This window comes from Mustela nigripes, chromosome 7 (genome assembly GCF_022355385.1).
Source record: "Mustela nigripes isolate SB6536 chromosome 7, MUSNIG.SB6536, whole genome shotgun sequence".
NCBI classification, from domain to species: Eukaryota; Metazoa; Chordata; class Mammalia; order Carnivora; family Mustelidae; genus Mustela; species Mustela nigripes.
The window spans coordinates 59,657,866-59,674,104 of NC_081563.1; the positions used below are offsets into that span (position 1 = coordinate 59,657,866).

Here is a 16,239-nt window from a genome sequence, read left to right on the forward strand (position 1 = left end):
GGCTCAGGTCATGATCCCAGGGTACTGAAATCGAGCCCTGCGTCGGGCTCCCTGCTCTGCAGGAAGCCTGCTTCCTCCCCTCTCTCTCTCTCTCTGCCTGCCTCTCTGCCTACTTGTGATTTCTCTCACTCTGTCAAATGAATAAAAAAATAATAATAATACTTAAAAAAAAACAAAAATAAGTGAGAATGGCATTATTTTATATTTTTTGGAAATCTCTTTTATGTCTGGCTCAATAGCAGGCAGCTGGATTCTCATATCTACATTTTTTAAAAAGACTATTTATTTATTTGAGAGAGAAAGAGAGAGAAACAGAGCACAAGGTGGGGGCAGGGGAGGGTCAGGGTCAGAGGGAGAAGTAGACTCCCTGCTGAGGAGGAAGCTTGATGTGGGGCTCGGTCCTAGGACCCCAGGATCACGACCTGAGCCAAAGGCAGATGCCCAACCAACTGAGCCACCCAGGCTCCCCTCATATCTACTTTTATATTCAATCTTTTGAGATATCACAAATCGTGTGGCCTCCAGAAAACACCACTGTATAGCTGTGAGAGAATGAAAGTGAAAAAGGTAAATAATGTTCTATTATTATTATGAAAGTAGTTTCAACTTTGGGGGCCTCTGAAAGAGGTTAGGAGAGCCTCAGAGGTCTCCAGATCATACTTTGGGAATCACTGCTATAACATCATGCTTCTGATGGCACAGAGCACAACACTGTGTGGAAAACCAGGAAAAATTCCAAATCAAAAAGAAGAGTTGGATTTCAAATTCTAATTCTAAATCAGTTATATCTTAACCAATTTACTTTACTTAAACTTTTTTATGTTTACTCAGAGTGTTACATGATTAAAAAATCTATGCTTGAATAAGTCTAAAAGAATTCATTCAATAGGTATAAAATAAAAATTGTATGTGATAAGAAAACCATTTATCATAGTTTACTGGCAATGTTTTTCTTTCTTTTGGTACATAAAATAATGGTATGTCTTATAATTGATGGTGCCAGAGATTCAATTAAATATAGCAAATATTATAAGGTCAAATTTGTCTCATATTCCCCTTATGAGGAGGAATCTGGATGTTACTGGAGTTTTTAACCACAAGTAACAATGGAACTGAAAACACCAATTACAATGCAATTAAAATGTTTGAAGAAAATACTTTAAATGGGAAATATTTAATTTAGCATTACACATTTTCAGAATGATACTCCTAGTAAATGGAATAGTGAAATATCTTTGACTTATTCTCACAGTGAAATGTTCTGTTTTTATAGGTAAATAAAATTTTGATTTGAAAAGCTGACACTACTCTTTAATCTTCAAATTTGTATTTATTTGTAGGCTTAAAATAGTATATCATAAACTTTAAATGAAGTGCAGGTATAGTGTAGATTTTTCTATAATGGTTAATTACATTTCACCTTTAATCATCTGTAGCATTTGAAAGTGCTCTATGAACACAAAAAACCCAAAAATATTCAGAACAATTATTTACTAAATATAGTACTCATCATTCTAACTCACTTACCTGGACTGTTTTTGTGGAATGATCTGCATGATTTAAAGTGGTTCTATCAGTATCTGGATCAGACTCTGTCTGCCTCAGGGAAGTACGTTTTTTCTTTGTAAGGTCTGCATCTCTATTGTATGAGTATCCAAGTTTGGAAGTAGGAGATAAACTTGGTTTTTTGATCGGTGATTCAGGATCTGATCTGTACTCTAAGGGTCTAGAATTCTCTAATTTTTCTTTTTCCAAGTTATTACTGATATCTAGAGTCTGAAGCTTTTGTTCCTCTGTCTCCTCACAAATAAAGGGTGGAGACACATCCTTCTTCTTATCACTGACATTTAAGTCACTTAATTCTAAAGTCTCAGCTTTCAGTGGTCTCTTCTTGCCTAACAGAACTTGTGCGTGGGTCGAATCTATACTGTAACATATTCCAGGGTCATCGGATCCTGAAGTCCTTCCAGAGCTCTGCTGGGACTTTTGGGGTTCTGTGTCACTTTTAGTCCTGCGACAGTAAGGGGAGACTGTGCTTGGACTAAGATGATCATCAGGAGTCTGATGTTCACTTTCTGACTCTCCAACCCCACTATCATTTACAAATACAGAGTCGTCTTGTGATAAGAAGTCCACCGCTCCGCTGGTAGGTTGCTGCAGTTCAGGTTCCCGTTTCAGATCACTAAGCTCAGCATAAAATTTTTCCTGATCAACAGAACTGTTTGTATCTGTTTCATAGTTTCCAACTTTATATGTGCTTTTACTGCTGTTCTCCTCTATCTGGACAACATTCAGTTCTTGGCCACTGAAATGTGCCCTGATTTGATAGAGGTAAGTCATAACAGTCAGTTTGTCAGGAATTGCTAATAAAACCATATCAGAAGGTTCCAACAATCGGGAAATTCCTATGCTGGCAAATCCATCATATGCCTTCAAAGAAAGGAAAAACAAAGATATATTGAATAGTTCAAACAATCCATGCACTTTAAAAACAGCAGAAGAATAGATATTAGTTAGACATATTGTGGGGAATGTTACTGAATCATTATGCTGCATACCTAGAACTAATATAATGTTATGTGTTAATTATACTTCAATAAAAAAAGTTAAAAAATAAAGTTTAGTTCTCATTTTAAAAAAAGCAAAATTTTAATGGATTTTGTTGTTGTTGTTGGAGGGCATACTCTGTTACTGATATAACTGATACAAAAACAGAACAAAATTCCATGTCAGAAATTTGTAAAAGTAGGGTAGGTACAAGAAAAAGTTTCTTAATTGATAACAATTGAAATGCTCTTTTCTAATAAAGAAAATAAGCAAAATTTAGAATTAAAACAAAAAAACTTAGAATCAATTTTTATAAGGAACTAAGGTATAAAAAAATAATAATCTGGAGTTTTATCATTCCTATCAACATCTCTTTAACATGTTCATATAACTGCAGTGATTTGTGAAGAAAAAGGATAGCTACATATCCCCAAAGACCTAATCCTAGATTACCTAGTATAAAATACAAATTATTTAAGCCTAGAAATGTAGACACATTTTCTAAATGCCCAATTAAGACTGATTTTCATAATGATAAGAGTGACTGCATTTTCACTTCATCCATTTTGGAAAGAATGAAATGTTTTGAGTAGTACAACTTAGTTGAGAATGTGAGGCTGCATTGTATTATTTTTGTTAGCCTTTAAATGATGGTGGCACATCAGGTTTTTCTAGTTTTGAAGAATCAAAGCTGTTTCTCAATTTACAATTAATTATTACTATCCTGAACTAACCCTTTAAAACAGCACTGTGTTGCTAGGAAGCATTAAAAATACGGTTAAAGGTTCAGATATACCCTCTAAAAATATACAGACCTTCTAGTTGTATTCTCACTTTGGAATATAAAATGTCTGCCTTTGTAACAACCTAGATAAAGGATCATAATTCAAAATTTTTCTTAAAAGAAAGGCTAGGGAATTATGTAACAATTTAGAAGGAATTACTCTTTTGCACTTACATGTTAAAGTGCATTTTTACCTTTGAATTTAATCCTTGTCTCATATTCTTCCTGTAGTTTAGTAAATGTTGTGGAAGAAGTAAGAAAGAAAATGAAAAATAAATTGCAATATTAAAACCTCTTCAATTTTCACAGCACTGTTTCATAATATAGGTACCTCAAAATATTTACTCAAGAGAATGGCTCAGTGGTGTGCATGTTTAGGCCTGTTTGTTATTTTACATGTTTTAGGAAAATTAAAGTCATTTTCCTCCTCATGTGTCTTGACAACTTGATTGACAGACATCAATTGCAGACCATCAAGAAAAGCACCACAGGCAGTATTCTAAACATTTCCCAATTATCTAAAACACTGACATACTGGTTAAGATCATATGTCACAAGTAAATACCTTTTTTATTTAGCACTTTTTACAGACCTAGGAAAATGATTAGCTTCCTTGTGGGGAATCTCCTGCTAATGTTTTGCTTCATGTAGCAATTCATTTTATGCACACTAACTGCTCTTAAAAAAAAAATTTTTTTAAAAACAAACCGGGTTTCTTGTAAGCGAGGTCAAGATTTTATGAAGGGATTTTCCCATAGGTTAACCTCTTTTCCTGTGGTAAATCACCTGTCTTTTTAGCTGTTTGTGTGTGGAGAAAAAGAAGAGGTCTTTCAAAGAAAATTGTCTTATTCATTTCTAGATGTTATTTAATTGGTAAGGAGGAGTCACTGCCAGTTATGTTATGCATCTGCATGGAACTTAAGACACAGGCATTGTTTCTCTCTCTGCTTTAAGTCCAAGGGCAGATGGGGTTATCGGGAAGAACTGTATGAAGCCGGAAATAAACCTGCAGGTAGCAACTGATACTCAACTTAGATATCAGGTAGGAAGTTGCGAAGTGATGAAAAGGAAAGATTGTATAACAATTATTTATTCAACTGTTCAATGAATAGGATCATCTAAATTAAAACCCTTTTAAAAAGCCATAAGTATCTGCCTTGGAAGATCTGAGAAAAAATTTAATAGGATATTCTTCTCCACATAGCAATACGTAAACCCAAGACATGCTTATCGTTATTACTGAAAAAATAATGTGAAGTGTGACCTAAGCTTTAAGGCAAATCTCCTGACTCTTAAAAATACACAGCTGGGTACAATCAACAACGTTTCCTTTTCAAAATTTCAAACAGTAATTTAAAAAGCTTCACTTTATAAAAATAATAATGGTTTATTTTATAACACTTTTGTCTGCATTTAAATTAGCTTAGTATTTTATTCAAATGCAATGCAGGCATATAACTACCATATCTGAAGATATAATTTAATTGATGAAAAAACAGGCATTTCACTTTGACAGATACAAGCTCTCCAAAATTATCCAAAAAATAATTCATGAAAATAACTTACTCTTAGCATGCCCACCGTAGGTGTGATTTCTATCAAGAAAAATATCCTGATGTTTTAAGATTACCTTTTTTGATGGTATATTTCATAAAAAAAACTGACAGTTTTAAAATGTATTTCTCTAGGCCAGCATCATGCATTTGTAAAGAAAAAGGGTTTTCTAATGACAATGCAAATTTTTGGGTTCAGAGAGCAATAAAAGTAAAAAATTTGTTGACTTAAATTCTCATCTGCTAACTGAACTTCTATCAAGGTTCCCTTTATAGATTTTTTAAACACTGGTGGTTTTAATTATCTAATTTAAAGTAGAATGAAAACATTAGTCTAGACCAGAGGTTATTGAACACTTTGTTCCCTGAACCCTTTTGGTAATGAACCCCTTCTCAGAACAATCCTTTATGTTTTTAAAACACACAGGATTACAGAAGAAACCAATTATATGAAAAATAAAACTATAAAAAATATTAGTAAAATTGAATTTGAGAAACAGCAAGACATGTGCTTTTTATGACTGTATTAACAACTGTAATTCTGAAGAAGTGATTAGCTTAAAAGATAGGTGAAGATGGGCGCCTGGGTGGCTCAGTGGGTTAAGCCGCTGCCTTCGGCTCAGGTCATGATCTCAGAGTCCTGGGATCGAGTCCCGCATCAGGCTCTCTGCTCAGCGGAGAGCCTGCTTCCCTCTCTCTCTCTCTGCCTGCCTCTCCATCTACTTGTGATTTCTCTCTGTCAAATAAATAAATAAATAAAATCTTTAAAAAAAAAAAAAAAAAAAAAAGATAGGTGAAGATATTACAACTGCAATGTGATATTAAAATATCTAAAATTCTCAAGGTGATAAAGTCTCAGGAATGGCTAACTTTATAGTGGTAAGTTGCCTAAATTCATAATTGAAGAAATACTAAATTTCATTTAAAGAATTAAGAAAATAAAACCCATTTTCCCCCCTATTCAGGTTCAAGAACCACCTGGATTCTATCCATACCTTCTAGATTCAGAACTCCTATTCCAAAACAACATATTTCATGAACTTTTCAGTTGAAGAATTCAATGTAACATAAAACACATTGAGTACCTACTATATGCTGAGTTAGTGCTTCTCTCCTTTCTCATGGCACAGTGCACATACATGACTATAATATTGTACTGTACACTGGGGTAAATAGCAAGTTAGCCTGTGGCCACAGTCAGCTGGCCCAAGGGCTTCTGGCAACTCAGCCCCACGCAGCTACCCAGAAGTCTGAAAGGATCAATATTCCTAACTGGAAAGCTCTGACCTCAATATGCTAATTAATTTTGTGGAAAAACTGTACAGTCTATCAGAAAGTGAAAAAAAAAAGAGAAAAGAAAAAAAGAACACAATGTTCATATCCTTTTGCTTCTAGGAACATATGCATTCTTTCTTGCATACCCATTATGCTCCTGCGCTCATCCCTTCCCAACAGATTTTTCTAAACTCATAATCATTTATGGTGTAACAGCTTTGGGTGCACTTTTTAAAAGCTAAATCTTGACTAAAAGCAATATACTGTAATAAATATTTAACAGTTAATGAAGTCCACACACACATTAAAATCTGATGCCAGTCTGGCACTTGTGATCTTTAAAGGTTATGACAACTTAGATGTAAACCATGCATCCTATTTGAACTGCAGGAAGCAGACAACCTTCTGTGACAACCTCAGAAAACCACCTCAGTTTCCCCAAATTAACAAAAGCCACATAGGAGTTGAATTTGAAACTATGTATTTTTTCCCTTGGCAATTCTTACCTTTTTGTTGTTCTCTTTAATATCTTGAGGATTCAGAGACTTGTAGTCACTGAGGGAGAAAATGGCACAGTAGGTACATACAGTATTTGATAAAAACAGCTATTTTTAAAACAAACTGAATCTAAAAATTTGACATTCTATAATACCAAAGAGTAACTAGCAATTTCATAGCAATTCAATCAACAAAACTAATAGTGTGGAAAATTAAGGAAATAAATAAATAAATAAATAAATAAAAACAGTGATTACATGTTTCATTGCCTGAAGCATTCCATCTAAAAGAGAAGTTAAGGCAGGGCACCAGAGACCAGTCTTGACAACCAAATTTACCATGAGGTAATCCCTTGTTGTCAATGTACAAAGAGCTAACGGCTTATTTGTCTCATCTCATTTTAACAGCCACACAATTTTCATAATAATTTGAAGTCAGTTCTTTGTATGAGATTAAGAGGGAATTTTTTTTTAGAGAGAAAGACTGGTTTTAGGCGTTCAGAAGGGAGAACTTTTCTTTCCTCAAAAACAAAGGTATGGGTAATAAACATAAAAAGTCAACTATTTCAGGACACATGTTAAGAAATTATGTTTTTTAAAAAAAACTATTATTTACAAAATATTTCTAGGGAATGGAAAATGTTTCTACTTACATTAAATCTGGTCTAAAGTGGTGTAATATTGCACAGAAAGATAAACCATTTCTCCACGATGTAGTAAAATTGGTGATTTTCACTCCCCGATAGTTTTTTGTAACTTCTTTGCACCATACAAGCAATGACTGACTAGCATTTGGCTTTCGCCCCAAAACAGGACTTGGGATAGGACTCGGCTAGAAAAAAGAAAAAGAAAAAAACACTAAAATAATTTAATGGAAGATGAAAATTAACATTAATTGACCTAACGAGATCATTTAAACTCTTTGATGTCAGTTTAGGTCCTTCAAAACTGTCAATTCAAGACAACTGTAACCTCCAAGAAGGAGACATGAATCTTAAGTTATTATCTTCAGTTTTAGCCTATGGCATTTGCCTGACAAGGATGTAGATATGCAAGATTTTAAACTCATACATAAGAACAAGCCAAGAGCTATACTGATGGGGAAACATTATATTAAAGCATTTAAATACTTAAATCTGAGTATCTGTGTAACTCTTATACCCTAAGAAATTTTCCTCAAATATAATCATGTACAAATATAGTTCCTTTCTGACTAGATTAAAAATAATATATTTTGAAGTCTAACTGTAGCACAAATTGTTAGAGTGTGCTAGTGTGTGTTAGATCAAAATCCTAGTTTTTAAAAAATGCAGTGATCATGCATTTTAGATGGCACAATGATAATCATACTCAGACATTTCTTATCTAAATTTAATGATGGCAAAACACATCTAGAGTTATTAGCACCAGTCAGGTATTGGTGGCAATACCAAACGACAGTATGTAATTTGGATTTGCTCAAAATATCTTTCAATTATCACTGAGAGCTACTTTTGTAGGTCAGATAAGGGCATGGGTGTGTTAAATCTAACCATATTCTTTGGTTTCCCCCTTGTTCATATACTTAAAACAGTGATGACAAAACAAATAAACAAACAAACAAAAACCCAAATTAATAAGACTTTTATCTTAAACTTTCATTATTCTTAAAAACACATCACTTTCTTTTACTGAATAACAATCACATTTTGTGATGGTAACTTAAGAGGGTAGCACAACTGAAAACCATTAAGAAAACTAAAACTGCTAATATGTTTCTGGATTTTAAATTTTGCTATCAGTTAAAAGTACTGACTATAACCATAAAATAGAGGTGAAAGGGGAATGATTATTTGACTCTAATATCACTTAAGTTTAAAAAGCAAACCATTCTTGCCACACAGCTTACTTAAGAAAGACCAATGATGCCCCCACTTGACAAAAACATGTTAGTGCCAAATAATTAAAAACAACTCCATGTAATTGTGATTATGCACTCACCGTTCCTGTGAAAAAACTCTAAGAAACACCAAGGATGTAATTTCTTATTTTTAAATCAATCATCAGATTAACAAACTATTATATAAACAGACATGAATCTTGCAAAGTGCTGTTCTTTAAGTAATCACCTATACTAAGTAAATGCTGAAAAAGTCATAGGCCATTAAATTCAATAAATTTGGATCACTTCTACTTAATATGAAGTAGGTAAAAATGGAATTCCCAATGTAATGAGCTGTTTACTTTATAATAAGTAGATATTTTAACCATATCAATTTGACATGTATAGAAAGGAAATATTAAATATCTTTTCAACTAATGGTGACTTTCCACTATGATTTTCAAATTGTTCTGGCCACTTAACCTGGAAGTGGAATGGAGAATGGTCTATGGATGAGGCAGGGGATCAAAGAACTGGACACAAACATATTTTTTTTCCTTAGACTTCCTATTATTTAAAGGATTGTCTTTAATAAAATGTTTTTCTTTATCAAACTATATTACTAAGGTACTGATTCATTCCAAGTATGAATAATAAGTACATGAGACAGATAATCTGCAACTACCATTATACTGATTCATTCCAGTTATCAGTAGCATATAGACAGGTAATGTACAGAAGTCATTACCACCATTTAGAGTGGCTTTCTGTACTTAAGAAATAGGGAAAATATGCCATGTCATTATGATTAAGAATATAACCTTGTTTCTAAGAAGGCTCAATATGAAAAGCCTAGAAGAACTAAAACTAAACTTTGGATTTACCCCAACATAAAACTCTTGACTTAAAAAGATCTTACAGGGATGCTTATTGCTTTGCCAAAGCAAAAGAAGTCCTTTGTAAATGAAGAAACTTGATAAAAATACAAGCCCTATAAATGGTCATGTTGGTTGCAGAGAAAGAAGACTGAAGTAGAACCATCATACAATAAATCATCCACTTCAGGACAGCTCGTCTTTCATCTAGTATTTTGCAGAGGGTCATAAAGAAAGAAGCAGTTAAATAATTTCAGAGCCTTTAGGATATTAATGAATGTAATCGCTTGTTTCTTGCTATAGCTGGCTCCTGGTGTGGCAGGTTACTGTACTTCTCTATGTCTCCACTTCTTCATCATTAAAATGGGGATTGCAATGGCACCTATCTCATGGTGTCACTGCAGTAACAGGACAGTCTCCCCATCCTTCCACCCATTATTGCTCATTACCACCCTCCCTTGATCACACTGAACTATAGTAAGCTTTCTGCTGTGCTGTTCTTTAGATACCCAAGACATGGTCCCACCTTAGCGCCTTTGTACAGATTGTTCCATTTGCCCGCTCTCCTGTCAGATATCTGCATGGTTAGCTCCAATGCAACCATCTTCATTATGCCTATTCTAACTATCCTATTTAATAATGCAACTCATCTCCATCATTCAACCTCAGTGACACACTCCTCACTACCTTACCTTGCTCTTCTCTTTCCATAGTACTTACCATCTTCTTATCGTCTATATAGTTTCTTGGTTATTACAAAAATATGCTTATTGGTCATGCTTACTGCTTATTACTTTGTCCATTCTCACCAAATAAAAGGGCTATGAAGATATGGATCTTAGTTTATTAACTTATCCCAAGTGTCCATAGATCCTGGCACATAGCAGGCACTCAATTAATACTGTTAAATAAATACTTGGCACAATGTACAGCACATAGAAACAACTCATTAAATGGTAATGGCATTTATTATTACTACAACCAATACACCACCAGCATTTGAATTCCCATCTTTGAGGGTCTTTTGGAAACTTCAAAGGCCATGAATTTCTTCAAGATTAGTTAAAAATACTGTTGCAAACAAAGTTTTAATTAGAAGACAGTCCTGACACTTTATGTGCAAAATGGGGCCCTTGGAATTATTGGCAATGTATGTTTCTATGGGTTTGATGAAAAAAGCAGCTCTGAATGACTGTAATTTAGTGCTTTCCAAAGAAAGGAAGATACCAAAATCTGACCATTAATGGTAGAACCAAACTTTCAGATATTGGAACAACTCTTTAAAAGTCCTTTCTTGGGACGCCTGGGTGGCTCAGTGAGTTAAAGCCTCTGCCTTTGGCTCAGGTCATGATCCCAGGGTCCTGGGATTGAGCCCCACATATTGGGGCTCTCTGCTCAGTGGGGAGCCTGCCTTCCCTGCCCCCTCTCTGACTGCCTCTCTGCCTACTTGTGATCTATGGCTGTCAAATAAATAAATAAATAAAATCTTTAAAAAAAAAAAAAAGGTTCTTTCTTCTATTTTTGCAGTGACTGGTTATATGAGAAGGTATTTTTATTTACCACACTGGGAAAATAAACCACAGATATTACAGTTATCTTTTTTATGCACCAAGAGAGGAAATTTCTAATGACCATTTCTAATTATAATTATGGGCAGATTAATCAGAATCTGATTTTGATTAACTTATCTGCTTAACTAGGTAATCCTTCCAGTTCTTTCTCCATCAAGCTACTCTACGGATGATATTGTACCAATCTTAACTTAACCAAGAACTACAATTCAATGTCAACCAGAGCCAGTTTGAAGTGCTGACAGGAAAGATGAAATAGGACTTGAAACTACTGTTTCACTTAATAGTTCTATTATCTAGTATAGATAATTTTAACGTATTGTTTCTTTTAACATGGCTTTTTACACATTAAAGGTAGTAAGGCCACCTAGTTATTCTTGCTGTCAATGGCAATAGGATTGGTTTTAGAAAACCTAGTCAATAACTGGTTAGAAAATTTCCTAAATTTTAACAGCTGCAAGAAATCTCAATTCCATTTTTTTCTGTTCTACCCCTCTCACTTTAGTTGCTTTCTCTTTGCTCTTTCCCCTTCTTCCACTGAAAGAAGCACATATATATTCCTTTAGGTACTGCTCTAAATAGTTTTCTCTTTCCACACTTTGAGCTGATTCACTCCCAGGATTTCAACTATCACTTCCATGCAGATGATTCCCAAATATACATTTATAGTTCAAACTATCTCAAGTTGACATTTCCAGCTGGCCGTCCTTCCTGCCATATAAAATTCAAACTCAATATGTTCAAAACCATAATTATAATCTTTCCTTACAACCTGCTTCATTTTCACTATGTTTACAAATGATACTACTATTGTCCCAATTGTCTAGACTTTAAATCTCAGACTCAACTTTGACCTCTTCCTTCCCCTACTATCCTTTATTAATTAATCCATGGGAATTTTTTATCCTATTGTTGTAATCTATCTTCTTTTGCATAACTATTGCAAAATCTTCCTTCTTCCAAATTCTCCCTTATCTGATTCACTGCCATACCAACAATCTTAAAAGCACAGGAGGTCAAAGCCTCTCATGACTTTAAACATATAAAATGATGTCAAAATACTTCTGAGCAAAGAATCCCAAATCTTTTTTAATATATCTGCTCTCCAGGAATGATTCACCATTCTCTAGAATTATTATGCTTTCCTCCCTAGCCCCAGCTCCCCCACTTCCTGTCTGATTGTACAGACTGTCACCTCACTTGGAGTATCCTCTGTCCCTACAATTACATTCTACTTTCAAGATTATGTACAGCTGTCATCTTGCACATGAACTCTCTTTCCGACTCCATTTAGTAGGAATTTTCTATATTTCTTTGACTCTCATATAGAATTTTTACTATGTGTTATTTCTTCTATCCACAAAAAGACTTATTAATTTTTCATTAATCTATGTTCTGAGCATTTACTACATCCCACAAACAATGGTAAAAACCTTACATGGGTTAGCTCATTAAATCCTCATAACTCCTTTGAGGTAAGTGCTATTACTTCCAATTTTAATTGAGGAAACTGAAGTTACACAGCTAGAAAGTGAAGGAGTGAGAATCTATACCAAGGTGTTCCCACTCCAGAGCCTGTGCTCTTCAGCAACGTGCATTTCACATTTCAAGATAATATAGTTTTAGGACCTCAACAGAAACTATAAATATATATCTTGAGAAGTTGCCTTAGTCAACTTCTTAGATGACTGACTGCCCTGTGTATATTAAATTGATTTCAAAAAGGCAATTAATGCAAACACTTTAAACTCTAGGAGTATTTAGTTAATAAAACCCTATCCATTCTTTGGATTTTAGATTTTTGGTTGGAACTAGAACTAGAACTAAGTAAGTCCAGAGCAGTGAAATGTACACTAGCATTGCTAGAATTATAGGACATTTTGGTCTCCCTACAGCTGATTTTGGGAGCCTTCCCCCAATTACTACAAATTTTTTAAAATTTATTTATTTGAGAGAGATAGAGAGAAAGTGAGAGAGAGCAAGTGAGGGAGTGTGCAAGTAGGGAGAGGGGCAGCAGAGAGCATCTACAAGCAGACTCCCAGCTGAGACAGGATCCAAAGCAGGCCTTGGATCTCACAACCCAAGAGATTATGAACTGAGAGTTAGATGCTCAACTGACTAAACCATCCAGGCACTCCCAATTATTATAAATTTCTGAAAACAACTGAGGAACCTGTGAATAAATCTTAATATTTGGTGAGCCCCAAACAATAGCAGTGGTAAAAATAAGAACACTTGTATTGTACTATTTATTCTTTTTCAAAGTATTTTCATTTAAATAATTTCATTTTATTTACATAGTAAAATTGAGTTAAGTTTTGTTCTTTTACTACTTAGACAATTAGATAGATTATGCTATAGTTAATAATAGGAGGAACTGGGCGCCTGGGTGGCTCAGTGGGTTAAGCCGCTGCCTTCGGCTCGGGTCATGATCTCAGGGTCCTGGGATCGAGTCCCGCATCGGGCTCTCTGCTCAGCAGGGAGCCTGCTTCCTTCTCTCTCTCTCTGCCTGCCTCTCAGTGTACTTGTAATTTCTCTCTGTCAAATAAATAAATAAAATCTTTAAAAAAAATAATAGGAGGAACTTCTACAGGTAATTTATTAGAATGAATATGAAAATTTAAGGAAACTGCTGGATAAAAAAAAAAAAAGTGCACAAAAACCAAATGCATTCCTATATACCAAAAAAGCAGTTAGAAATTTAAATTTTTAAGACTATTCATGGTGGCAAATAAAACAAGTACTAAGGAATAAATCTATAAATAATGCACATGAGTGTTATTAAATAACTATCAAACTTTACTGTGAGAAAATAAAGAAGTCTTAAAGAGAGGATGAAATATACCATATCCATGGATTATAGGACACAGCTGTAAAGATAATGATTATTTCTAGTGAGAAAGGGTTAAGTAAAAGACCTAAGTCCTTCATGAGGAAATGACCTCGAGTTTACCTTCTAGCAATGTTCCCACAGAAATATATTGGATTAGATAAATGTGAAAGGTCAAGTTTGTTACCAGGCAACATTATTTATTGTAAAAATGACCCTCGCTTGGTGGACTTGGAAATGGCTGTAGCTTCCCTGTGCGATTCTTGTACTCAAGTGTGTCCCTTGAGAGATCTAACAGTGATATGTATAGGCTATTACAAGAATGTATATTTTATAAATCATAGTGGTTCATGCTTCCCATCTTACAACTGGACAGTTCATGGGGAGCTGAATTAGAGAAATGCAGATCTGATGCTATAATGCTAATGTATTTCCTGTCCTTCTATAAAGCTAAGTAACCTAGTGCCAAATTATTTTATATATACACACACACAGGGCTTATATTCAGAATGAAAATTTGCTCTATCACATTAGTATTCAAAGAACTGCACAAGGCACTACTATACAATTCTCCCCAGAAAGGTTAAAATAAAAACTTTCAATTAAAATGAAATTAAAATTTTAATGAAATTAAAAATACCAAGTGTTGACAAGGATGTGGAGCAAAGGGAGCTTATACAGAGCTGATGGGAAAATTCTGGCATCATCTATTATGGTAAATCTGAAGATGTGCATATGCTATGACCCAGCAATCCTGGGTTTATAACCTACAGAAATTCATGCTTACACAAGATAGAACACATGTTCAAAAAAGTTTTGACAGCAACACTGTTTACAACTTCCCAGATCTGAAAACAATCCAAATGTTCATCAACAATAGAATAGATCTTAAAATTGTGGTCTATTCTGACAGTGAAATACTTCACACACACATAGAGACAGAGAAAGACAGAGAGAGAAAGGGAGAGATGAAGTGAGGGAGGGGGGGAGAGCAATTGAGAGAAATACAAAACACACTAATCCTAAAGCATACTACTGAACAAAAGAAAACAGGCTCAAAATCATATATACATACCATATGATTCCATTTATATAAAATGAAAAACCAAGCAAACCTAAACTACATTGTTAAAGGATTTGTACTTAAAACTTCTGGAGAGACTTTAAAGATCTAATTCTTTTGTCGCTTACACAGATGTTCACTTAAAATAATTTTCTTAAGCTGTGTACTATGTTTTATGTATCTTCTGTATATGTTTCACATTCATTTCTGCTTTATAGCAAAAAATTTTAAGAAGAGTATTGGAACTGCTGGCATTAAAATGATGAAATAAAGATGGTGTTGTCCCCATTCAATCTGAAAATCACCTAAAGGTAACAAGGATAACAAAAAACAGAAGGAAACCTTTTTCAGCCTGAAGTAGGAGACATAATGTAACCCTAACGTGCAATATGTGGGGATGTTTAAACAATAAATCAATAACCAAGTTCCCAAATTACCAGAAGGATCACCTATAAATAAAATAAAGAAGACAGAACTCATACAGTACAAAAACTTTAAAAGTAGAAAGCATAATTATAAAATAGGATATCAGAACTAAGACCAAATATATCTAATACTTATGTAGACTAGAGAAGGTAGAAATAGGTCCACATACAATAGCAGTAGAGAAAAGGATGAACTTAAGGACTTGTGTGAAAAGACTGCTGGTAATAATACCAAGTGTCACTCTTATATGTGTAACCAAGTATGACAACATTTGGAAGATCTGCAGCATGACTTGAGGAAACAATATTTTCCAATGAGCAATGCATGATGTTATAAAACCATGCATCAACAAAATATCCATTTCAAAATGCAAGATAAACCAAGTTATGATTTCAGATTCCACATGGCAAATAAAAAAAATTATCATTTGTGAATTTTGGTGTAGTATCAAAGAAGACAATTCACAGTTATTTTAAAAATCCATTAAAATTCTTTTTACTGTTCCAATTATAAAATATGTGAGTGAGGTCGGATTTCCTTCTTATACTTCAACCAAACAGCATATTTACAACAGATTAAATACCAAAACTATCTTCTACTAAGCCAGGGATTAGAGTATGGCAAAAAATTCATTCTTTTTACTAAATTGTTTTTGCTTTGGTAAATATAGTCATTTTTCATAAATTTTTTTTTCATAAAAAATACATGTAATGGTTTACTATTATTTTATTTTTATTATTTATTTATAGATTTTTATTTATTTACTTGACAGAGAGATAGAGAGCACAAGTAGGCAGAGAGGCAGGCAGAGGGAGAGGGAGAAGCAGGCTCTCCACGGAGCATGGAGACCCATGCGGGGCTCGATTCCAGGACCCTGGGATCATGACCTGAGCCAAAAGCAGAGACTTAACAGACTGAGCCACCAAGGCGCCCCGGTTTATTATTATTTTAAATGAA

General features: G+C 34.2%; 1 protein-coding gene across 10 annotated transcripts in view; it reads right to left on the reverse strand.

Moving 5' to 3' along the window:
* The window catches only part of EHBP1 (EH domain binding protein 1), a 342,159-nt gene that overhangs the window by 96,232 nt on the left and 229,688 nt on the right, over positions 1-16,239 (reverse strand). For 9 of the 10 annotated variants that reach the window (XM_059405990.1, XM_059405988.1, XM_059405989.1 and 6 more), the window contains 3 exons: positions 7,310-7,488; positions 6,666-6,714; positions 1,528-2,430 (listed from right to left, as the gene is read on the reverse strand). In XM_059405990.1, coding sequence (XP_059261973.1) covers positions 1,528-2,430; positions 6,666-6,714; positions 7,310-7,488 — 1,131 coding nt within the window. The remainder of the gene's footprint in view (positions 1-1,527; positions 2,431-6,665; positions 6,715-7,309; positions 7,489-16,239) is intronic. The other variant, XM_059405996.1, reaches the window with a different exon arrangement.